The following is a 26695-nucleotide window of genomic DNA, read 5'->3' as shown; positions in this document are numbered from 1 at the left end:
GAGACATTGTTCTCATACTTTCCTTAACATCTCTAGACATGTTTGCCTTTAGGACTTGCAGTGTATTTAAATAGCTGAGTTATAGTCTTTTTCTGCTACATCCAAAAATATCAAACCCTGGGGAGGAATAAAAATCTGATGTCCAGTTTTCAAAAATTAGCAGTACTTTTTTCCCTGATTTGAGCCATACTGTGTTGTTTTGTTTCATGCCACGTAATTTTTTAAAACTCCACATTTAAAATAATATAATGTTGCAACTCTGGAAATCCAATTTTCCATCCTCCTCATGACTTAATGTTGTTGCTGTGTATGTTTGTTTGTGTATCACCTTTTCTAAACTAATTCTGTAGTATCTATATTCTTTTTTGAGTATACACACTGAAGTATCTGTGGTTACCTTAATAGTCAGCTAATGAGATTTCTTTAACTGTCTAGAATGAATAAGTCTCCCAGTCCTTGCTAAGGTTCTCTTTGTATGTGTTGGGGCACTCCTTCAACTTTCACCCAAGCTATTGACAACTCTGCCTTGGCTTTCACTTCTTGTTTGCACAAAGCCTCAAAGTCAAACAGATTTGAGGACTTAGGACCATAGGTCTGTCTTGAGCATGGTGACGGTCCTGGGCCCAGAGATGCACACAACCCCATGCATGTGCGTGGCCTTCTAGATTCCAAGGAATATGTTGGAGCTTTTCAAAGTCCCTATGGACATCTCCAAATTTTCCTTTTAAGCTTCTTAGGTTAATCTGTTATTTGCCTCATTGTTATCCACTGCCTCAGGCAGCCCTGAATTGAAACAGTTGCATGTAATTGTTTTGACAAATGCCCCTAGGGAAAAGGGATTTTGTAGTGGCCAAACTCCTATCAAAAACCAAAAAGACCTCTTGCCATCAAGTGATTCTGAGTCATAGCCGCCATATGTGACAGCAGATTGCCACGTCTTTCTCCTGTGGAGCAGCTGGTGAGTTCAAACTACTGACATTTCATTTAGCAACTGAGCCTTTAATGACTGCACCTTGCAAGTTGGGTATTTCAGGGAACCACTAGACATTCAAGTAATGACAACTCTCTGGGAATGAGGCTTTGAGGGAGCTCCAACTCTTCTGCCCTCTTTGTTGACTGCCAGGCTGCTGGTTTTCCCTGTAACTGAAGCCTATTGGTTTTCAAGGCTGCCATAGAACTAAGAATGGGAGTAGGGCAAGTTACAATTCTACAAACCTGGCTGTTCTTACCAAAATTAGCTGTTTATCTTAAACAGATACTTCCCGGATTGCTAAAAGTCTTTGGTTAATTTCCAAGGTTCCAAAAAAGTTACTTCTGACAATCTTTTTGTTGTTGTTGTTTTGCCATTTTTTTGTTTGCTTTTATCAGGGAGAGAATTTTTGGAAGTTCTTATATTCTGCCACTTTCTCTCTGCATGCGTAGTTTTATATGAAACTCCCAAACTGTTTTCCAGGGGCACTGACCAGGCATGTGGCCTTCTAGATTCCCAGGAATATGGTATAGCTATTCAAAGCTCCCTGTGAATATCTCATTTCTCAGGTTTTCCTTTGAAGCTCTTTCATCAGCATTTTGTTTGCTCCAGCTGTTATCACTACCGCAGGCAGCTGTGATTTTAACCAGTTGCTGCTGATTGTTTTTGACAAATACCCATAGAAAAGGCTGTTCATCATGGGAGAGCTCTGAATAAGATCAAATAAGAATAAGCCTTGCTGGTAGGATTTTCCAGGGAACTGCCAGACCGGTCAAATAATGACAGTTATCTGGGAATTGAGATTTGGAGAAATTCTAGCCTCATTGTACCCTATCCTGAGGCTGCAAGGCTGCTGGTTTTCACTGTAATTGCAGAGCTATTGATTTTCTAGGCTACCACCACACTGGGGAGAGGGAGGTGAGACTAGGGGGAAGTTAAAATGCTATAACGCTTGCTATTCTTACTGAGATTCAGCTGTCTTTTTTGAATAAACACTCCCTGGATTGTTGCAAGTCTTTGATTAATTTTCAGAATTCAAAAAAAAAGAAGATTTTGATAGTGTTTACCAGTGTTCTCATTGCGTCTACAAAGGAAAGGGTTTTTGGAGGTCCTTATTCTGTTGACATTAGATCTATAAATTTTTGCTTTATGTATTTTGAATCTATGTTATTAGGTGTGTGCCAGTTTACAATATTTATATCTTTATGTATTAACCCTTTTGTAATTATGTAGTAGTCCTTTTTATCTGTATTAGTGATTTTTTAAATTGATTATTTTGTTATTAGTATGCATGCACTTTCTTCTGGTTAGTGTTTGCATGATATATCTTTTTCTCTCTTTTACTTTTGACCTTCTGTATCCTTATATTTAAGTTGCATCTCTTATAATTAGTGTATATTTGGATTTTGCTTTTTAAATCCATTCTGTTTTGTCTTTTGGTTGGATTTTTCTAATCATTTGCATTTAATATAATTTGCTGATCTGATTGTGTTTAAATCTAATATTCTAGTGTTTGCTTTCTATTTGTCTCATCTTTTCAGTGTTCCTTTTATTCTCCCTTTTTTGTGGTCATTTGAATTGAATAGTTTTATCACTATGCAAAAATTAGTTGTATTTTTATGTACTAATAATGAACAATCTGAAAATCAAATTAAGAGAAATTTTGAAGTGTTGGTATTATCTGATTTCTAATGATTTGGTAGCATTCTCCTGTGAAACCATCTAGGTCTGCTACTTTTTTGTGTGTTAGTTTCTTGATAACTTTCTCTGTTTTGTTTACTGAAAGTGGTCAATTTTGGTAATGTGTATTTTCCTTAGAAAATATCCATTTCATCTAGGTATTCAAATTTATTTGTGTGTAAATAAGTGGTCTTTTCTTATTTTTAAATTCATGTCTTTCAATAGTTCTTTTCCCTCATTATTTCTTATTTCATGTATTCTTTCTATATTTTCATGATTAAAGTAATTAGTAATTGTCTTGTTAATTTTTTAAAGAACCAGAGTTTTGATCTTTTAATTTTACATACTGTTTTCTTCTTCTCTATTTTATTGCTTTCTGCTTTTATATTTATTATTTCTTTCTGGTGCTTTCTTTGGTTTCCTTCATTCATTTTTATATAAACTCCTCAGTTGAGAATTTAATTTAATTTTTGCTTTTTAAAATTTTCATAAGCATTTAAGGCTATGAATTTTCTTCTCATCACTGCTTTAAGTGTAATCCTATAGATTCTGATATGTAGTATTTTAATTATAATTCTCAGACATTCTGTAATTTTGATTTGTATTTTCCTGTTCATTTAAGAGTTATTCAGTTGAAGGTTTAAAAATTTCCAGGTGGAAGTGTGAGGTGTGGAATCACCTTCTGGAAAGCAGGTTGACCCTTGTTCTCGGTTCTTTCAAGCCAGACCAAAAACTAGGCTAATCAGTGGCAGCTAACCAGATCAAGAGGGACCACCTGGGGGCTGATGCTAACTAAGCCTCATGAGGCATGCTGTAATCTTTCATGGCCACATGGTGAGGCCGATAAGAGCCTTGAGCCTTAAGGCTCAGATGAACTTCTTGGTTGGTAACCATGCATGGGAGAGGGTAACGTGTCCATCTTTGGGACATGGAAGCTCTGCACTGTGACCCCTCCCAGACCTCACCGTATGCGTTTCTTTGTTTGTATCCTTTTGATTATAATAAATCTTTAGCTCTAAGTATGGTGTACTCTTTGTGAATTCTGTGAGTCGTCCCAGTGAATTAATGAAACCACAAGAGCAGTGAGAGCCAACAGGGGCATGTGTCTACTTTTTTGCAGTCTGAAGGAAGGTATACTTTTGACGTGTGAGCTCTGACCCAGCTCTGGTTGACTAAAGTCCGAGAAATGCTGCATGGACAGCTTGTTGGAGAGATGGTGTCCATCTAACTTGTGAGCTCTGACCCAGCTCTGGGTGGCTGGGATCGGAGAGAGAGTGTGCTGTGTGAGTAGCTAACGATGAGGATAGAGAAGTGGAAAGGTGAGGACTGGATCCATCTCCACACTTTGGGAATTGGATTCATGCTGATTCTTAGCATCCTGTTAGCAATGAAGGTGGGATTTGCCCACCTTGCCCCTAACTTAGTGCAGGACGGAACTTTAGACATTTTATTTTATAGTTTTATTACAGTGTGATCATATAGAGTTATTTGTAATATTTTTGCTATAGGGAGCTTATTGAATTTTTTTATTACCTAATATGTGATCATTTTTTGTATATGTTCCATGTATGCTTCTGAAGAAGATATATTCTTTTCTAATACAATGTTAACCCATTAATCCGTTGCTGACGAGTCGTTTCTGACTCATAGCGACACTGCGCAACAGAGTAGAACAGCATCATAGGGTTTCCCAGGAGCGGCTGGTGAATTCGAGCTGCCAACCTTTTGGTTAGCAGCCGAGCTCTTAACTTCTGCACCACCAAGCCCCAATACGGTGTAGTGTTCAATATATATCCATAAGATCTAATTGATTATGTTGTTTAGATCGTCTATATCCTTAATCTATTTCGTCTGCTTCACCTGTTCTCTATTATGAGTGGTGTGTTAAAATCTCAAATAACTTGTTTTGTCCTTTAATTCTTGCATTTTCTGTAGTTTTTGCTTTATATGGTAATTGTGTTATTTATATAAATATTCAAAACTCTTATATCTTCATTGTGAACTGTAGCTTTTAGCATTAAAGTATTCCTTTTTCTTATGTCTAATACTTTTTGGCTTGAATTATGTTTAGAAATCAGTATTGCAAGTCTTTTTACTTACTGTTTCATTTGTCTGGTATTAGCCTTGTTGATTCATTTGTTTAAGTGCATTTTTTTAAACATACAGTAAATATAGTTGATGTATGAGTCAATTTGAAAATCTTTTTTAGTAGGTGCATTACATACTTTCACATTTGTTGATATGATTGCTATATTTCATCTCAACCCTGTCATATTATGTTAGAATTATTTTTGTATTTATTGTATTTACTGTATTTCTTTATGTTGTATCTTTGCATTATTTTTACTCTGTCAGAGCATATGCCATTTACATACTGTCGTTTCACCCATGTTACCACCCTTGTTTTACTCTTAGCTCTACACTTAAATACATTACATGCTCATCATCAGTCCTTTCACCAGTGTTTCCCAAGTTATCACTTGGTTGGATTAAGATCATCCTCTAATAGATTCCTCAGGAAAAGTTTTTTGTTTTGTTTTTTTTAATTTTATTGAGTTCTTGCACTTTGAAAAAAATAAAGTTCTTACTTCTCATAGTCTTGTTACTTGAAAGACAGCTTAGCTAGATACAAAATTCATGGCTCACACTTGCTTTATTTGAGAATCTTGAAAATGTTGCTCTACTCTTGCCTTGCCTTGTATGTTGCTTCTGAGAATTTCTGATGCCAGCTTAATAATGTTATCCTTATCACTAATTTTATCTTTTTACCTGGAGATTCTGAGGATCTTTTCTTTATTCTTAAAACTTAACATTCTTATTAAGTTATGTTCCTCAGTTTATCGTTCTGGTCTGTCTTCCCTGATACATTGAAACAGCTTAGGGGTGAGAAAGAGGGGAAGGCTCTTTCCTTATGTAGGTTTAAATTTAATTTCTGGAAAAATTCCTAGATTCTAGTTTTAGGTATCAGTTTTGTTTCTATAATTTCATTTAGTGCTTCTTGTTCAGTACTCCAATTATACTTATAATGGGATTTCTTTGTTTTTCTTTTGTTACCACCTTTTTCTCTTACACTGTTTTTTGTCTTTCCTTGTCTCATTGTCATTCTCTTGACTTTTTTCTTATTTCAGTGTCTCTTACTAAATTTTCATTTCAATCTATTCTCCCTTGAGCGCTTTGTAATTATTCTTTGTGATATTTTTTCCTTTTTCTCAAATTTCTTTTCCTAAATTCGGTAAACTCTCATTGAAATTCTTTATTTTTTGCCATTTATATTCTTAATTTTTGAGTTTCTGGTTGTAGGTGGGTTTTTAGTATTGCCAAGAGTTGAAGTGTAGTCAATTCATGTTAAAATGTGTTATCACCGTTTTATTCTGCTTCATGGTTAGGTAACAGGTATAAAATTATCTGTCTAGATATGTTTTTAACCCAAGCAGATGTTTTTGTTCTTTTGATCAGGGAATTCACTCCATTCACACTGAGTGTAATAACTAATATGCTTGAGTTTATTTCTGTCATTACATGTTTATTGTTTACTATGTTGAATTTTCCTCATATTTTGTGGCTCGTTAGTTCCTCTTGTCAACTTGCAAGTTCCACTATACTTTTTAATTATGCTGCCAATTACTTTCACATTCTTAATAATCTTAATTAAAATTACATTCACTATTACCATAAAAAATAATAACTATATTCCCCAACTCAGCAATTTCCTTCCCATTATTCTCTATTTTCTCTCTTCTAAAAATGTAATATTACTTACCCATTTAGTCCTTATCCCTACCTCCTAAGTTTCTGAGTTTTTCTGCAGTAATTTATATTTTTCTAAACCCAAGATGTTACCATATTATCCCTTACAATATGTCTGTTTATGTAAAAAGAATTCTAACTCAACATTTGCTATAAAAATTACTAGTCGTTTTATTATCACCCATTTAGATGTAAGCCAACATCTTAAACAACGTTCACCACTTCTACCTCTCTTCATCTTTCTTATTTTGACAACTCAGCTTAGATTTAGTTATTATTTTGTTAGCGTATTTATACAGATATTTTATTTAGATAAATTACGTGTGTAATGTACTCTGAATCCTTCCATGTTTGAAATTCTTTCTTTTGCTCTGTCAAATAAATGTGTGATGGCTCATTCATTGGTTAATAGGTGCCACTTCACTGTCATTCTCAGTGGTCTGAATTGGGTTACATAACCAGTCCTTAACCAATCACTGTGGCAAGAGACAGAGAACTTATTCACAGACAAATCTGGGCCCCATGGTGGAGCTGGACATGGACTCAGCTTTCCCTGATGCATGTGGGCTGAGTGTCAGGGGGATGGAGATTGAACAAAAGTCACAGTACTGATGGATCAGGAAGAAATGGTTTCTGGGAAGGCATCAGTAATGTCCATTATACTATAGTAAACTAGCTGTTTTGTTTTTATTGTTTGTTTTCTTTCTGGAGATTTTTAATTTTTTCTTTTTTCTCATTCTCTGAGCTCTCAGATTTCACCATGTGTTGGTTTTATTCTGCTTTGCACTTGGGTACACTTTTTTCTATAAGGGCTCTTGTTTCCCCATTAGTACAGTTGTCTCTTGTTCTTTTCTGTCATCCAGTAATTTCTGACAATATCTGGTCAGGTGATGATTGCTTATATTTTTTTCACTGCTCTTTTAATCCCTTTTTTAAGCGTACACTCAGTAACATTTCAGATGATCTGAAGTATCAAATTTTATTTTTTATCGATAAGCATTATTTACCCAAATTGATTTTTCTTTGGCCTTCTGTCCCCTGTGTAGGATTTGTGAGCACTTCTAAGTAGGCTCCTTATTTGCAGAGTAATCCAATCTGGATTAAAAAAGACGAGTGCAATAATTTGGTGTTAAAAGATTGTAATTCTGATGTCCGATAAGCAGGTTAAACCTTTTTTTAAGGAGATATTAATTCTTCTGTTTTTTGGTTTGGTTTGGTTTTTTATGACTTTGAATATATCTAGAATTTGGTACCAGTTGTCACAAGTAAAGTCTAAATGCTTGCATTATTTAATAATTGTAGTTAACTTGAGGGTATACGACATCCTGTCTGTTGTTTTTAGCTCTCCTTCATAATAGACCAATATTTCAGTTGCACCTCTGTTGGTTTTAATTTTTTCCATTTGACCAACAAAGGTAGTTCTATCCAGTGTCTGAAAGATGTCTATCTTCCAAGAGCCCCTTTCTGTGTTAGATATAGCAAACAAATTCATAATGTGTTCATAATTGTTTTAGTGCTAAAGCTGTATTAGTTAAAAATGTACTTATTTTCAAAGTTTACCTTTAGAATATTGTGTGTTATGATGAGCTGAAATTGGAAATAAATATTTATTGCCTGTTTACCATGTGTTGTTGCATTATATGGGATATTTCACTTAATCCTATCATTAACCTTTTGAGGTAAGTCTTATCCTATTTTTTTCTTTTAACTAATTTTTTTTTTTTTTTTTAACAAGCCAGTGATCTAAATAGTTGAGTAAATAGCCAGCAGATACACAGCTAATAAGTAACCAGATTATGGTTTGCTATTTTTGCATACCAGAATATGCACCTTCCACAGACCAATCAAGAGAAGAAAATAAATATAAAGAGGGAAGCTTACTGCATATAGAATGAAATTTGGCACTGAAATATTTTATTTTTCTGCATGCTCTCCTTAGCCCAGTGAAAGTTGGAACTCAAATGAGCTGTTTTTAGTGGTACCGGAAAAAGCCAGTACTTGAAAATAGCAAGCCTTGTTTTTGACTCTCTGTGGCCACTAACTTGGTGTGGAGTGGGTGGCTTCCTTCCTGTTGCGATTTAAATTTTAGGTTAGATCAGTGTGCATCAGCAAGGAAGGATGATTTAAAGGGGAGTCATTGTTTTTGTTTTTGTTTTTTTAAATTGGCACTCTAATGTTATTTTGCTGCTTTGCTAAGTAATTACCATGTGGCAATAATAAAATCATTTCAGGACAGTAGAGTAAGTAGCTGAATAGTTTTGAGATATCAGATATATTTAGTATAAAAGTAAACAGTGCAAACAACTGAGAAGTCACAATTATTCCAGGCATGCTGAAGAAATAAGGTATACAAACTGATGTTTACTTCCAAGGTGGGAGTGGAGAAAATAGGGATGTTGTGGTGACAGGAAAATCGGCAGAAAAGTATAGGATTCTACCAGGACATCAAAAAGAATGTATTATAGCTTTACATCAATAATACTACATTAATTTAAAGTTAATATAGTAATAAATATTTTTGAAGGTTTCAATAATATTAAATGTATTAATGATAAAATTATAGATAATTTTATTAAAAAGAAACATAATAAAACCATATTTGAAAAAGCAGATTTTTCAGAAAAATACAAGTAACACATTATGAGAATAGAAACAGGTAAGAAACTGATTAAATTATGTGAATTTATACCAGTAGTAATTATTCTGCTTATTTTTAATGTTTAGGTAATCAATAAAAGGAATTTTAATTTTTTTCTTTAAGATATATGTTATTTTTAGTTTATAGAAAGGATTTTATTTCTGAAAATAATTTTTTAGTTACTGTTTTTAATTTTAACATACATGAAAATTCACTCTTTTGGTGTGCAGTTGTGTAACAACTACTACATTCAGAATATAGAGGCGTTTCAACACCCTTAATATTCCTGTCCCCCTCGTACACCATCTCTTCTCCACTCCCCAGTCGCTGGCAACCACTGCTCTGTTTTCTATTTCTCCACAAACATGGAATGTCTCTCCATTTATTTAGATCTTCTTCAGTTTCTCTCAGCAGTGTTTTGTATTTGTTTGTATATAAGTTTTTAATTTCTTTTGTTCAATTTATCCCCAAGTATTTTATTCTTCATGGTACTATTGTGAATGGAATTATTTTCTTAATTTGATATATAGAAATGCAGTTGATTTTTTAAAATATTATTCTTGTATTCTGCAACTACATCAAACTCATTTGTTAGTTTTAATAGTTTTTTGTGTATTCCTTGATGTTTTTTACAAAGGATCATGTCGTTTGCTGGTAAAGAAAGTTTCAGTTTTTCTTTTTCAATCTTGATATTTTTTGTTTGTTTTTTGCTTTATTGCATTTGCTAGAACCTCCACTACAATGCTGAATGGCAATAAGAGAGCAGACCTCCTTGCCTTGTTTATGATCTTAGAGGGAAAGCATTTAGTCTGTTAACCATTAAATATTTTTTTAATGCAAGGTTTTTTTGTAGATGCCCCCTATCAAGTTGAGGAAGTTACATTCTGTTCCTAGTTTGTTGAGAGTTTTATGAGTTAGTTTTGGATTTTGTCAAATGCTTTTTCTGTCTCTGTTGAGATGATCGTGTAAATTTTGTCCTTTATTCTATGAACATGCTGCATCACATTGATTTTCCAATGTTCAACCTACCTTGTATTCCAGGAATAAATCCCATTCTTCATGGTGTTTAATCATTTTTATGTTGTTGCTAGCTTTGGTTTGTCAATATTATATTAGGATTTTGGATTTATATTCAGGAGTGATATTAGTCTGTAGATTTCTTTTCTTTTTTTTTAATGATGTGTGTGTGTGATTGTAGTATCAAGGTAATACTGGCCTCATAGAATGAGTTGGGAAGGTTTTCCTCTGTTTTCTTCAAGAGTTTGTGAAGAATTGGGTCTTATTTCTTCTTTAAATATTTGACAGCAATCACCAGTGAAGCCATCTGGGCATGTACTTTTCTTTGTGGGATGATTTTAGTTTACAGATTCAGCTTTTATACTTGCGATGCATCAATTCAGGCTTTTTATTTCTTCTTGAATTAGGTTTACTGGTTTATATCTTTCTAGGAATATGTTCATTTTATCTAAAATGTATAATTTCCTGGAATAAATTTGTTCATAATTTTTTGTTAAAAATCTTAATTTCTGTAAAGTCAACTCATGGATTTATTTAGAAGTGTATTGTTTAATTTCCAAATGTTTGGAGATTTTCCAGATTTCTTTGTTGTTGATTTTTATTTTAATTTCTTTTTAATTAAATCCTGTTAACTGTGAGACTTGTTTTATGGTCTAGTGTATGGTCTGTCCTGGAGAAGGTACCGTATGTGCTTGAATGTGTATTTTGCTGTTGTTGGGTGTAGTGCTCCAACAACACATGTCAGATTAGATCAAAATGTAGTTTAAGTCTTCTAGACTCTTGCTGATTTTTTTGTCTAGTTCTCAGTTCTGTCCATTTTTGCTTTATGTAATTTTGGGCTCTATTCTTAGGCATGTGTATATTTATAATTGATACATTTCTTGAAGTTTTGACCGTTTTATCCTCTTTGTCTCTAGTAGTATTTCTTCTCTTAATGTCTTTTTCCCCCTGATATTAATACAGCCACTGTAGCTCTCTTCTAATTATTGTTTGTGTATCATATATATTTTCCATCATTTCACTTTCAACTAATTAGTGCCTTTGAATCTAAAGTGCTTCTTATAGACAACATATTGGTTTTTGTGCAATCTGACATCTCCTTTTTGATTGTGTTTAGACTGTTCAAATTTAATATACTTATTGATATGTTTGGATTTACATTTGCAATTTTGCCATTATTATTCTATGTATCTCATATCTTTTTTGTTCCTCTGTTCTTCCTTTGTTTCCTTCTTTTGCAATAAATTTTAGATAAATTTTTTTAGTGTACAATTTTCTTTTTTACTATATGTTTTTAGTTATCTTCTTAGTGTTGCTTTAGGGAATTATGATAACCATTTTATTATAATTTATTTTAGATTAATACTAACTTAATTCTAATAAATTATAGAAACTTTGCCCCAGTATAGCTTAATTTCTTCTTCTCTCCTTTTTGCTATTATTGTCATATATATTACTTGAATATATGTTATAAATTCAATAGTAGTGTTACAGTTATTGCTTTATGTAATCTTGTATCTTTTAAACAAATTAAACTTCTCCATAGGATTTTCTTGGCTGTAATCTTTACTAAAGCAGATTGCCAGGCCTTTTCTTCATGGTGCCGCGGGGTGAGTTTGAACCTCCAACCTTTATGTTAGTAGTCAAACGCAAACCATTTGCTCTACCCAGGGACCTGAAGTGAAGAAAAGAGAAAATAATATATTTATAGGGTATTATATATTTACTCATATATTTACCATTTCTGGTACTCTTTATTTCTTTCTGTGAATTTGATTTACCATCTGGTGTCATTTCCTTTCAGCCTAAAAGACTCCTTTAGTGTCTCTTATAAGGTAGGTCGAGTGTCAATGAATTCCCTGTCTTTGTTTATCTGCAAAGATCTTTATTTTGCTTTTGTTTTTGGAGAATAGTTTTGCTGTATATAGAATTTCTGGTTGACAGCTTTTGTCCTTCAGCACTTTGAATATGCCCTTCTACTGCCTTCTAGCCTCCATTGTTTCTGATGAGAAATCAGCCTTTTTTTGTTTTGTGGTTCCCCTGAATGTGATGAGTTGTTTCTGTCTTGCTATTTTCAAGATTTTCTATTTAACTTTGTCTTCTGTAGTTTGGTTATGAAGTGTATAGGTGTATATCTCTTTGTGTATATCTTACTTGGCCTTTATTGAACTTCTTGTATCTGTAGATTGTTTTTCATCAAAATTTGGAAGTTTCTGGTTACTGTATATTCAAATATTTTTTCTGCCCTTTTCTCTCCTCCTCCTCTTCTTATGAGAATCCCATTACACATATGTTTGTGTAGTCAGTTTTGTCCTGCAGATCTCTCAGGCTCTATTAATTTTTCTTCAGTCTTTTCTCTCTTTTTTCTAATAGGATAATTTTAATTATCTATCACTGATTCTTTTGTCCATCTATTCATATTTGCTGTTGAGCAATTCTAGTGATCTTTTAAAATTTCATTTGTTGTACTTTTTAACTCCAGAATTTCCATTTTTTTAATAATTTCTATGCTTTTGTTGAAGTTCTGTTTTTTGAGTCATTGTCATCATACTTTCCTTTGATTCTTTAAGTCTATTTTTTTGTTTTAAAAAAAAATATTTATAATAATCTGCTTTGAAGTCGTTGTCTGCCAAAGCTAACATCTGAGTCAGTTTCTGTTGACTCATATTTTTCTGAGTATTGGTCACATTTGCCTTGTTTTTGCATGTCTTATATATATATGTTAAACTGGACATTTTAAGTAGTATATTCTAGCAACTCTGGATTCTCATTGTTTTTTCCTACCTAAGAGTTGTTGCTGTTACTGTTTATTTTATTTATTTATTTTAATAACTTGCCTGGACTAAAACTATGAAATTCATTTCCCATGCCATATGTGACCACTGATATCTCTGCTTAGTGTTTTTTTTTGTTTGTTTGTTTGTTTTTGTTTTGTGTTTTTTTTTCCTTATTCTTGTTTTAATTCTTAAGCCTGGCCATGTAGAATTTATTCCTGTGCACTTACAGCTTAGTGGTTGAACACCTTAAGCTAGTAAGGCTTCTCCTGTCTGATGATGGATTTGTGTATAGATTCAGAAGTACATTTAAAGTTCAGGCAGTTTTCTTGTTTATTCCAGCTTTTACTTTCTGCCGAGTCCTCTCTTGTCTCCTCTGTGCATGTGTGGCTGGGATGTGTAAATAGCTGGAACCCTTTCTGGTCTCCCCTTGCTTGCTCACTGCCTCCAGTCAGCCTGGGGTATGTGGAGAGCCTGCCAAATGCCTTTATTACTGTTTCACATCCCCACATCTCCTTTTAAATTTCTGGCTTACCTGCCATTCCATTGTTTTCTCCTACTAGAACAACACCTCATCCTAGAAGAATCACTGGCCTTCAATGTTTTCTTGCCACCAAGATTATTAATACTGACAATGCCACTGGGTGTGGGTTTTTCACCTTTTGTTCCAAATCATGTCAGCCCCCTCCAGCAGTGAAGCTGCTGGTTGTTTGCAGCCTGCCCTGCCGTAAAGCTGGGTGGGGTCTGAGAACCAGCCCAGGCAAGCATGTCACAGATTTCCACTCTTACTATGTGAAGTTCAGTAGTTCTTCACAGATGGTTAAGCATTCGGCTGCCAACTGAAAGGTTGGCAATTCAGACCCACCCAGCAGCTCCACAGGAGAAAGACCTGGTGATCTGCTTCAGTAAAGATTACAGCTTAGGAAACCCTATGGGGCAGTTCTACTCTGTCATATAGGGTCGCCATGAGTCCAAAATTGACTGTACCGCCCCTAACAGCAGCACCTTTGTCGAAAGCCCTTGGTTGATATCCAGAGTGCTGAAATGCTTGCTTTTGATAATTTTGTGTAGTATTGTAGTTGCTTTTTGGGAGAGAGGATTTGACAGCGTCACTCCATCACGCTGGAAGTTTAGCTTTTTTTTTTGGTCATCGTTTGCATGGTATGTTTTTATCATTCACATTTAGTCTATTTATGTATTTATAGTTAAAATGGCTTTGTTTTAGATAGGCTAGAATAGGGTCTTGTTTTTAAATCAGTTTGATAATCTCTGTCTTTTAATTGGTGTGCTCAGACTATTTATATTTAATGTAATTATTGATATTGTTAGATTTAGGTCTACCATTCTATTATTTGTTTTCTGCTTGTAACCTCTGTTTTTGTTTTTCTGTTCCCTTTTTATTGCTGTCTTTCGTATTATTTGAATACTTGTTAATATCCTATTTTAATTTGTTGGCTTTATCTTTTTGTATTTCCTTTATTTTTAGTGATTTACTTAGAGACTACATTATAAATATCTTACAAATCCATTTTGAAAGCTCTTTTACTTCCCCCCGCTGACCTTTGTGTTATTCTTGTCGTAAGTAGTACATCTTCACATATTGGAAACCACATCAGACAATGCTATAATTTTTGCTTTCAGCAGTCATACTCATTTTTTTAAATAATATTTTATTGAGTTTTTGGTGAAAGTTTACATAGCAAGTAGGCTCTCATTTGACATTTCCCACACAAATTATTCAGTGACATTACTCACATTTATCACAATATATCAACATTCTCTTTAATTGTGTTCTGTTTGTTCCATTTCCAGTACTCTGGTTTCCCTGCCCCCATATCTTCTCATCTTTGCTTTTGAATAATTGTTGAGCTTTTGGTGTCATACAGATAGTTTTTAAGTAGCGCACCAAACTTAGAGGTAATATCCTTTATTTTGTGTGGCACTCTGCTTTTTCACCTTTTAATGATCTCAGGAGATATGCTCGGTTCTAGTTTTAAAGAGTGTCTTAGGGTGATGGTCTCAGGGTATTCTCTGTTCTCTACTGTTTCAGTTTGTCTGGTTTGCTTTTTTAAGAATTTGAAGAAATATGCACTGATTTTATGGAAGACCCTTGGTATGTCATATAGCGTTTTTCTCTTGTTGCTTTCAGAATTCTCTCCTAGTCTTTGTTTCCCAAGAATTTTATTAGGATATGGCGTGGATTTGATTTTTTTGTGTTTCTTCTAATTTGGGATGGCATAGCTTCCTGTGTTTGCAGGCTTGGTTCTCTATTCAGGTCTGGGAAATTCTGATTATCTCCTGGAAAATTGTTTCTATACCTTTATTGTTGTCGTGGTGCTCTGGGATTCCAATAATTCTAATGTTAGATTTCTTAATTGAATCCTGTATTTCTGTTTGGGTTTGTTTGGGTTTGTTTGCTTTTCTTTGTTCTTTTCTCTTATTTCTCTTGAGACTTGATAAGTTCAGGTATTTTGTCTTCTAGTTCATTTAGTCTGTCTTCTCTCTGTTTGACTCTGTTGTTGAGTGGTTCTCTTGCTTTTTCTAATTCAGTTACTTTATTCTTCAGTTCCACTACTCTTTGGATGTTTTCTTTTTTTTTTTTGATGTCTTGAATTTCCTTGTTGAGTCTCTCATTTTGTTCCTCCATTTGTTTCCTGATCTTCACTAGTTTGTTTTCTGCATTGTTTTTGCTTTCTTTAAACACATTTAGCATCATAGTCTGAAAATTTTCAATTCATTTCATTAGTCTGGCCCAAGTAGGAGAAATTTCCTCTTCTTCATGTTTTACTTTTGTTTGCTCCTTCTCATGATTTTGTGTTTTACTATTTTTATTGAACTTGGGCCATTTTTGTTTTCTTTTTTTTTTTTTTACTTTTAATTTTCTATCCTGTTTTTTGTGGGACATTTTTCTCATTGGGCACCCTGGTGGCACAGTGGCCATGCACCAGGCTGTCAACCGAAAGGCCGGGGCCCATACCCACCAGCCTCTCCATGGGAGAAAAATGTGGCAGCCTGCCTCCACAAAGGCTCACAGCCCTGGAAACTCCATGGGGCAGAATTGATCCAGTAGCAGTTGGCCTGATATCTTCTGAGAAGCACTGAAGGTCAGTCATATCCTTAGGTTTCTTTCAGTGTTGATTCAGGAGTTCTGGTTGCTTGATTTCTGAAATTCAATACACATACACAGAGTAGGGGGTTTAGTTGGTTGCAGATGCTGACATAAGCAGTAGAACTCGACTTTCCTATGGCAAAGGTGGGGGGTTCTCTATGTCTTGCCCCCACAGATGCCCCTGCACAGGCTCTCCCATGGTGTCTCACTGTGGGCAAGGAGCTGGCTGTTTTCCTCTGTGTTGCCCGTCTGTCTGAAGTATTTCCCTCGCCCTGCTGCCCTTGCAGTTCTTCCTGGTCCTAGTGCCCATTCATCTTGGACCTCAGCAAGATTCAGCAGCACTCTTCACGTTGCCACAGTCTCCCTTCCTCCCCCTCCCAATTGCATGGCCCACGAACTCCCACGGCCTATCTTCATTGCCTTAAAAAATCAGGCTACAGCTTCTTCAGATTAGCTCCCTTTTTGTGTTACCTGTTTGGGGCATTGCCCATCCCTATCCCAAAATGACTGTGATGAGTGAGTGCTGCAGATGTTAGCTGGTAGGTGCTCCCAGCTTCTGTGCCATCCCCGCTCCTTCTCTCCCCCGCTTCTGGACTAACCCCAACTCTCCAATGCCTCACCTGGCATCTGGAGTTCTGAGATCTCAGTCTGCGCTTCTTTTTATTCGTCGTTCAGTAGGTTAGTTGCTGGAGGAGTAAATGGGAGCATCCACTCACTTTGCCATCTTGCTCCATCCTAGTCATACATATTTTAAAGAACTTAAGAGGAGAAAATAATAGTCTACAGGCAGTCCCTGGGTTACGAACATCCGACTTAAGAATGGACAGCTCGTACTTGCACTTCCATGTTAATGTCAGTTTGCCCTCACTTTGAAACTATTGAAGCCATCCCTACTCGTAACAAAGTCTTCATCATAATTACTTTCACTTGCTGCACATTTAGCTTTTAAATCATTGAAAAGCCTTCAAGCCTTTTCTTGCACTAAAGTAAGGCTAAACTAGAACCATATGCACCTGTTCCAACTTACCTATAAATTCAACTTAAAGACAAAGGAATGGATCTCGTTCATAACCCAGAGACTGCCTGTATTATATTTACTGCTATATAAATTCTTAAATTTGAATTCTTGAATTTATAAAAATAATGGCTGAAATTTCCAAAACTTGGTGAAAGACATAAATTAACAGATTCAAAAAGCTGTGTAGACCCCAAATAGGATAAATTTCAAGAAACTCATTTGCAGAGACATCATAATCAATCTGCTGAAAGCTAAGGATAAGGAAAAGAGCTTGAAAGCACCTAAAGAAAAATGATGCATTACATATTGGAGAACACTGAGTCAGATAGCTGTGTTTCTTCTCAGATACCATGGAGGCAAGACGAAAGTGGAACAGCATCTTTAAAGGACTGCCAAAAAAAAAAGAATGGTCAACTCAGAATTCTATGACCAGTTTTTGTCAAGTGAACTCTAACTCTTGGTAACCCCATGAGTGTCAGAGTAGAACTGTGTTCCATACGGTTTTCAATGGCTGGTTTTTCAGAAGTAGATTGTCCAGCCTCTGGTTAGACTTGAACCTCCAGCCTTTTGGGTAGCAGCCTAGTGAGTCAACTGCTTGCACCAATCAGAGAACCCCTGAATTTTATATCTACGGAAAATAATCTTTAGGAATTATGGTGATATAAAGACGTTCCCAGATAAAGGGAAACTAAGAGAATTTGTTGCCAGCAGACCTCCTCTAAAACAAATGCTAAAAGAAGTTCTTCAGGATAAAGTGAAATGATACAAGAAGGAAACTTGGATCTTCAGTAATGAATGAAGAACAAAAAAGTTATTTAAAAGCATCCTGTTGTCCTGGCCTCAGTGCAGGTTCTATATTTGACCAAATTTGCTGGTATATGTTTGGCTGCTTTTTTTTTTTTTTTTTTTTTTCCAGTTTTTAACTTGAGCCTACACTTTGAACTCTTTTTATTCCTGCCTAATGTCTTGCTAAGGAGCCCTGATGGCACAGTGGTTAAGCACTCAGCTGCTAACCGAAAACTCAGCAGTTTGAACCCACCAGCTGCTCCACCGAAGAAAGGTATGGCAGTCTGCTTCTGTAAAGATTACAGCCTTGGAAACCCTATGGGGCCGTTGTACTCTGTCCTGTAGGGTCACTGTGAATCGGGATCAACTCCTTGGTAACAAGTTTAGTTTTAGTTTAATGTGTTGCTACCCCAGGTTCATTTCCTGTTTCTTGTGTTTAAGTAGAATCTTAGATAAAGTTTGTTTGATTCCATTGCTTTCTAAAGGTGTTATTTTCTGTCACCGAGCTTTACAAGTATATATTTTAATTGATTATTGAAATAAAAGGTGTCATATATAGTGTTAGATTTGTGGCCTGTTATCAAATGGTCATAAAAATTACGTTTAGTTCGGTCCACTCATGAAGCTGTTTAGTTTTATTTCTCTAATTCCCCCAGATACTTTCATAGTATGACAAAATCATTAATTTTCCAACCATTTTATATATAATATTCAACTCAGCATTTTAGTTGGTATAACAATTAGATCAATTTTTTTCTAACTGCTGAAAGAGCCTACATATTAAGCTACTTAGAAAAATATCTTTTTATTACATTTGTTCATTTAATATAGGCAGTCCTGCATTTTTCAGACTTAATGAAATAATATTTTTTTAATTCATGACATACAGGAAGCCAGAAATGTCAGTTCCTCTTTTCCTTTCCCATTCCTCAATACCTTGGCCTTTGGTACTGACAGTATGAATTTTCCCTTTCTTTGTCAAAAGCATTAATAATTTTAATATCTGAAATATGTGTGCACATCTGCCAAAGCAAAGTATTAATCTGATACCACTGCAAAAGTATATAATCAAATTATAGAAAATTTGAATGCATTTGTTGTTGTTAGGTGCTGTCAAGTTGGCTCCTACTCATAGCGACCTTACATGAATAGAATGAAATGTTGCCCAGTACTACGACATTCTCACAGTCGTTGCTATGTTTGAGCCCATAGTTATAGCCACTGTGTCAGTCCATCTCTTTGAGGGTCTCCCTCTTTTTTTCTGACCCTTTTACTTTACCAAGCATGATGTCTTTCTCCAGCTATCGGTCCCTCCTGATGACATGCCCAAAGTACGTGAGATGAAGTCTCACCATCCTTGTTTCTAATGAGCATTCTGGCTGTGCTTTCTCTAAGACAGATTTGTTCACTCTTCTGGCAGTCCATGGTATGTTCAATATTCTTTGCCAACACCGCAATTTAAACATGTCAGTTCTTCTTTGGTCTTCCTTTTTCATTGTCCAGCTTTCATGTGCATATAAGGCAATTGAAAATATCATAGGTTGGGTCAGGCGTATCTTAGTCTTCAAAGTGACAGCTTTGTTTTTTACACTGTAAAGAGGTCTTCTGCAGCAGATTTGCCCAATGCCCTACATTGTTTCTTGACTGCTGCATCCATGGGCCTTGATTGTTGGTCCAAGAAGAATGAAATCCTTGATAACTTTTAATTTCATTGCCATTTATTATGATGTTGTTTATTGGTCCAGTTGTAAGGATTTTTATTTTCATTTTGTTCAGATGTAAGCCATACTGAAGGCTGTAGTCTTCGACCTTCATCAGTAAGTGCTTCAAATCCTGTTCACTTTTGGCAAGCAAGGTTGTGTCATCTGCATATTTCAGGTTGTTAATGAGTCTTCCTTCAGTCCTGATACCCCATTCTTCATATTACCCAGCTTCTCAGATTATTTCTTCAGCATACAGATTGAATAAATTTGGTAAAAGGATACAACCCTGCCCACACCTTTTCCAATTTTAAACCAGGCAGTATCCTCTTTTTCTATTTAAACGACTACCTCTTGATCCATGTATAGGCTCCATATGAACACAATGAAGTGTTCTGGAATTCCCATTCTTCACAACGTTATACATATTTGTTACGAGCCACACAGTTGAATGCCTTTGTGTATCCAATAAAACATGGGTAAACATCTTTCTGATACTGTCTGCTTTCAGTCAAGATCCATCTGACATCAGCAGTGATATCCCTTGTTCCACGTCCTCTTCTGAATCCAGCCTCAACTTCTGGCAGTACCCTGTCAATGTATGACTATAGCTGTTTTTGAATTATCTTCAGCAAAATTTTGCTAGCATGTGATTTTAATGAAAACCAATCCAAACCCATCACTGTCAAGTAGATTCCAACTCACAGCGACCCTATAGGACAGAATAGAACTGCCCTAAAAGGTTTCCAGAGAGTGGCTGGTGGGTTTGAACTGACGACCTTTTGGTTAGCTGCCAGCCTTTTGGTTAGCAGTTGAGCTCTTAACCACTGCGCCACCAGGGCTCCATGATATTAATAGTATGGTATTATTGCCCATTTCACATTACAATGAGGCAAAGCTCAGTTAAAATGGAGGGCAATTCCAGGCATTAGTAATTTGTGCAGCCATGCCAAACACCATTTTTACACATTTAATTCTCTTAGAAATAATGATATCATTTTTTTTTGCTCTTATGTGAATTTTGATGGGTAATTTTTTTCAAATACTCCTAAGTAGGTCATTTATAGATACTGCAATTCAGAAGTACTAATGCATATTTAATACATTTTTCTATAAAAAATAATTTTTCAGCATTGCATCACCATACTTAGAATATAATAGTCTAGAAACTTTAATATTATCTTTGACTTTTTTCTATTTCATCATTTTTCACATCCAGTCAAATCTATTTGATGCTTCTCTTAAAACATCTCTGAACTTTACCTTGAAATTCTGTCACACTGCCTTTGTTCTAGTGAAATGTCTATGTGTTTTCTCAGCCTAGAATCTCTTTTCCATTTCCTTCTACATAGTTATCAGTCTAAACTTTCCAAAAGATTCCTGTCATCCTGTAAGAATCTTCAGGAGATATCATATTCTCATGGCAGTAAGTCCAAGCTTCTCCACCCAATTTTCATCATCATCCATGTTTCCACCAGTCCCAGTGTATTGAAATGGTGTCCTTGGCACTTGTTGGGCACCAGAGGAGCCATTTTACATGGTGTATTTAGTTTTTCAACTCCATGCCTTTCCTCATGCTTTCAACCCCTTCCACATCCCCTGCTAGGAATGTCGTATCCAAATCCTAACCCCATCAAGTTCCCATCTCCTTCAGTGAATCTTGAAAAAGCTACTCCAGCCCCTCATCAAACTCTTCTTTCTCTGAGCACCTCTTTCCCTCAGCACCTGTCCCACGTTATCTCTTACATGTAACGTGCTTCTCAGTGACAGAGACGTTTTCTCCTTCTTCTCTTGGCACCCGGCCCCATGCTGGGTAGCTGATTGGTTACACTTCTGCCCCATTTCACTCCTATTATCCTTTTATGAAGTTAAACCAGAAAAGTTTCTTGTTTCTTTTTTTTTTTTTTCTATTTACATCTTAAAACTTGATTCTTCCAACTCCCTCACCCCCATTTACCCCAAATCAGAATCAGTTTTTTAGTGAGATAGATAGGCAGACAAGCTTAGCTAGACGGAATATTGTGCTAATAGAGCCAGGGTGAATTTCACTCCCATGTGAATCAGATTCTCATAGAACAAAACTCCCATTCAGAGTCACAGGCTATATACTGAATCCTGCCTAAAAAACAAACAAAAACCTGTTGTCAATTCTGACCCCATGTGTCGCAGAGTAGAACTTTTCCATAGGGTTTTCTTGAGTGTAATCTTTGCAGAAGCACATGGCCAGGCCTTTCTTCTGTAACACCACTGGGTGGATTCAAACCACCAACCTTTATGTTAGTAGTCTAGTGCAAACTGTGCCACCTAGGGACCTTGAATCCTGCCTAACCATATTCAGATATGTATTTTGTTTAGTGTTGGGGAAATCGGGCAATAGAGAGCGAACTTCCTAGCACAAATTCCTTGTAAATATTAGGGGAAAAAAATCCTAAAAATTAATGTATTCTGCACTTGTATTACTTTTGTAAAGAAAAATAGTCATTACAACTTTTCCTGTTAATAGTGAGTTCATAGCAGGTGCCAGCAAACTTTTTCTATATAGTGTCAGGTAATAAATATTCTAGGCTTTGCAGGCCATATATGGTCTCTGTTGCATTTTGTTGTTGTTGTTGTTTACAGTCGTTAAAAAATGTAAAAATTAGTCTTAGCTTGTGGGCAGTACAAAAATAATAGACCAGATTTGGCCCGTGGGCCGTAGTTTGTTGACCCCTGGTCTGTAATGATAAGAAAAGTTAATCTGTTTAATTGGGCATCCAAGAGGGCAGAGGCTTTGGTACCAAATAGAGAAAACATTGTAATACTAATCCAAGTTCTGGACAAACTGGAATGTGCAGAGGAGTGCAATCAAGTGGTGGGAACATGGGAAACCGTAACCTAGAGAAATGGCTCAGGGAGCAGGATAAGGATTCTTTACGTTACTTGAGAGAAGGCTGAGAGATGACATTTTAGTGGCCTTCAACATGTAAGTGGCCAAGGTGCAGAAGTAGACTTGTACTGCACAGTACTTGCAGTACAGCCTAGAGTGGAGTGAGTAGCACTGGACAGAGTAAATATCCTTTCCCTAGAGATTTCTTGGCAGAGCCTCCTTTGCTCAGAGATGCCCAATATGGGTAGTCCCTTGCTTGCAGCATATTCGAGTTAGGACAAACAACACTTAGCCCATCTGTATTTCTTTTTCGGTTTTTTTTTTTTTTTTTTTTTTTTTGGTACATATTATCATTAGTAATATGTACTACACGCAATGTTGCAGCGCATAAAAGGACCGTACAGACACCTGTCACTAATTTTCTGACTAGAAACGCCATCTTTATTCCCAGCGATAATCCAGATCATCCAAAACCTTCCATAAGTGGTGTTATTACCCCAACTGACAAAATGCCGACATCGTCCATTTTTTTGATAGATGTGTGTGTGTATTAAAATATATCTGTAAGTTTATATATAATATTTCCAGATCCTAAAGACAAGTAAAGGTCAGATTTATAAAGATACTGAATAAGAGACAATGATAATGAAAACTAAAGAAAATGAAATGTTCAACTTACGTCAGAACTGACTTAGGACAGAGTTGTCAGAACAGAACTCCATTGTAAGTCAGGGACTACCTGTAGTGATTTTCCCGTAAAGACCTTACCAGTCTTCAACTTTAGTGACTTGGTAGATGATGAGTACATAATTGTACTCACCATGGAATGTTATAGATTATACATGTAGACATCAGTGCTGGGGGAATATTGGAGCAAATAGAAGTATTTAATTTGGATGGAATTAAAGTAAATCTTCATAGGCTATGTACACTTTAAGCAGTTTTTTTTTTTTAAGGAGCCAAATGGCTGGACAGTATAAAAAAATGATACCTAACAATGATTTCATGTTACTGTTGTACTCTTTACCTTGGTGATATTTTCCAAAAGATATCTTACCATATATACTCTTCTCTTAGCCCAGAATCCTTATGTTTAGTTCATATGACCAAGCTGCGCTTACTTGGTTACTCTATATTTCTAGATTTCCTACTGTCTACTTGAGGAGCCCTAGTGGTGTAATGGTTAAGAGCTTGGCTGCTAACCAAAAGATCAACAATTCGAATCCACCAGCCACTCCTTAGAAACCCTATGGGGCAGTTCTACTCTGTTCTGTAAGGTCACTATGAGTCGGAATCGACTCAATGACAATGGGTTTGCTTTTTTGTTTTTTTTACAATCTGCTTAGAAATGAAACTAGAAAAAATATCAAAAATCAGTCACCTTGACGGAACTTTAATCACTCTCTTCTCACTCTAGCAACAACTTTTGATGCATCAAGAAGGAGGAGAAACCATATTAACAAACTTCAGCTCAAATTCACACTTCATGTCTCTCCAGCCTTCTCATCCCCTTTCTTCATGCCAGCATTTTTCTCCATTCTGCCAGACTGATTTAAAGACAACTACCTAAGTTGAATTATTTGCGTATTAGGCTTAAATCTCGTGCGTCAGCGTTCACATCTGTGAAAATAGTTGCAGCTAATTTTATTTGGTAGAACTGTTTCAGTATTGTTTCATTTTATTTAATTAATTAAGTTAATCAGAATGCGATTTATCTTAATTTTGATTTTGGTTGTAGAGGTTGGCGATTTGAAGGAGCTGCAGACACTAGACATTTCTACCAATCGTTTGCTAACTTTACCCGAGAGGCTTCACCTGTGCCTTTCTCTGCAGTACCTGACTGTGGATCGGAATCGTCTATGGTGTGTACCTCGTCATCTCTGCCAGCTTCCCAGCCTCAACGAGCTCTCCATGGCTGGAAACCGTCTTGCGTTTTTGCCACTTGGTAAGTGATCATGTTTGTGTGGTAAAGCAAAACAGCCAAAGAATAAGATGGAAGCATTGTTTCCTTGATTAGGAGGGATTAATTCGTTTCTTTCTTTCTGCTTGTCTTGAAGATAGGCTCTCTAAATCCATTTTTTGCAGTGACCAAAGCATTATTCCCATTTAACAAAGTTTATTTATTTCGGTTTGGGATTTCATATTTAAAAAAAAGAAATCTGTTCTAAAAATTTGTTTAAGGATAAAACGTGAGATATGACATAATTTGCTCTTGAGAAAGGAATTAAAAATATACACACACATAAAACTATAAATTTGATAAAGGATATCGAGCAAGAAGAAAGGATAGCTTATCGACTGGTACAAATATATCTGTTTAGATGTTGACTTCTAGGTAGAAAACTTGGTATTGGGTGTCCTAATAATAAGCATTGCCAGATAGCCAGACTATAAAAATTTTATAAAGATTTTATAATTGCTAAACTTCCTGCTGAGCTAGAAGTGCCACCTTGGCTAATAAATAACACATTATCCATTATAGATTTCTGTAACTGGACCGTTTTGACATAGTATATATATGTCAAAGAACATAGGCCTTTAAGAAAACAGAATTAAATTATTTTGTTAACTTGCAAGAAACAAAAATGGCATTAGGCTCCACAGAACCCTAAACTGTTGTCATGGTTTGAATTATGTCCCCAAAAAAATGTGTGTATCAATTTGGCTAGGCCGTGATTCCTGGTACTGTGTGATTTTCCTGTATGTTGTAAACCTGCCTCTATGATGTTAATGATGGAGGATGGGTGGCAGTTATGTTAGTAACGCAGGATCTGATCTACAAGACTGGATTGTGTCCTGAGGCAATCTCTTGAGATATAAAAGACAGAAGTGAGCAGAGAGACAGGGGAGCCTCATACCATCAAGAAAGCAGTGCCAGTAGCAGAGCACGTCCTTTGGACGGGGTCCCTGTGCCGAGAAGCTCCTAGTCCTGGGGAACACCGAAGAGAAGGCTGACGGAGAGGAAAAGCCTTCCCCTGGAGCTGACACCCTGAAAGTGGACTTTTAGCCTACTTTGACTGTGAGGAAATAAACTTCTCTTCATTAAAACCATCCACTTGTGGTATTTCTGTTATAGCAGTACTAGATGACTAAGACAACTGTCATAATAAGCATCATATGATTTTACTTATAAAAGCATTTTTGTAGTGAATAATTTATCTGTGAGGACAATGAAGTGAATACTTTACTAGTCCCTACCAAAAGGAAATATTTTCAGCATATTACACTATACATATTATTTTCAATTTAAAATCTCTTCAAGAAAACTTTAAAATGCTGGAAGACATTAAAATCAATTTGAGTAATAATAAATAATTATCAAATTTAAGGAGACTACTTTTCCATAAATATAATTAAATTCCATACTCATAAACTTCACAAAATAAAACTACTTGAGAAGCAAGCTACATTTTTAAGAAATCGGCTTTTTTTTCAAGTGAGAATAATATCAAATATAAAGAGATTTTACAAAATAAATATTTCTGCTGCACTAACCCACAGGTTATAAAACAATTATAGTGGACAAGCAATTTACAAGTCTAAAGTTCCAGGCTCTAGCTTGGTTCTACCACTTCACAGTGAGTGACCTTGAGTAAATCACCAAAACCTCTCAGGGCTTCATTTTTCTTATCTGTAAAACAGAGATAATAATATTTATTCTGCTTACCTTAGAGTTACTTTGAAGTCAGATCAGATAGTTTATGTTTAAGAACTACAAAGCATTATACAAATGCAGATGACTCTCAGCTGAGAGAGCCCAATTTGGAGATGCCGTATCCTACTTTTTAAAAAATCTACCTCCGTTATCATATTCTAGATCGTAGTAACCACCAGAACAGGCCTATACCACTTCTAAGTGCTGACTCTCTACCAGTTGATTGCTAGGATGGTGTGATCAATGCTGATAATAAGCGGAGGAAGGGGAGGGCGGGAGGTAAAGAAAAGATCTGATGGTTTGATTTGTGTGGCATAAAGCCCAAAGTAGTGGCATAACATCAGATTAAATCTGCCAAGTCCAATATAAGCAACCCTTAACTTATTATGGTTTGACTTTCAAGTGTCCAGGAACAGATTAGCTTGTAAAGTTTGAGGTTGCCTATACTATTATTATTTGTAGTAGTATTATTATTACAGACCATATGTGTAAGAAGGAGTGTTGCCTCTCCATGCATACTAATAGTATTATATATACTACTATGGCTATTAGTAATAATAATAACAAAAAAAAAAACAAACTGCTGTCAACTCATAGCGACCCTACAGGACAGAGTAGAACTGCCCTACAGGGTTTCCAAGGCTGTAAATCTTTACAGAAGCCAACTGACACATCTTTCTCCTGCAGAGCAGCTAGTGGGTTCAAACTGCCGACCTTTCAGTTAGCAGCTGAGCG

At 35.7% G+C, this 26695-nt stretch overlaps 1 protein-coding gene across 2 annotated transcripts in view; it reads left to right on the top strand.

The window, feature by feature from the left end:
• LRRC28 (leucine rich repeat containing 28) overlaps positions 1-26695 on the top strand; it is a 236409-nt gene that overhangs the window by 117885 nt on the left and 91829 nt on the right. Inside the window, exons 6-7 of one of the 2 annotated variants that reach the window (XM_023727874.1) lie at positions 17870-18013; positions 24044-24250. In XM_023727874.1, coding sequence (XP_023583642.1) covers positions 17870-18013; positions 24044-24250 — 351 coding nt within the window. The remainder of the gene's footprint in view (positions 1-17869; positions 18014-24043; positions 24251-26695) is intronic. The other variant, XM_004372654.2, reaches the window with a different exon arrangement.

This window comes from Trichechus manatus, unplaced genomic scaffold, assembly GCF_000243295.1.
Source record: "Trichechus manatus latirostris isolate Lorelei unplaced genomic scaffold, TriManLat1.0 scaffold00019, whole genome shotgun sequence".
NCBI lineage: Eukaryota > Metazoa > Chordata > Mammalia > Sirenia > Trichechidae > Trichechus > Trichechus manatus.
This window is presented reverse-complemented; position numbering and strand designations above follow the sequence as displayed.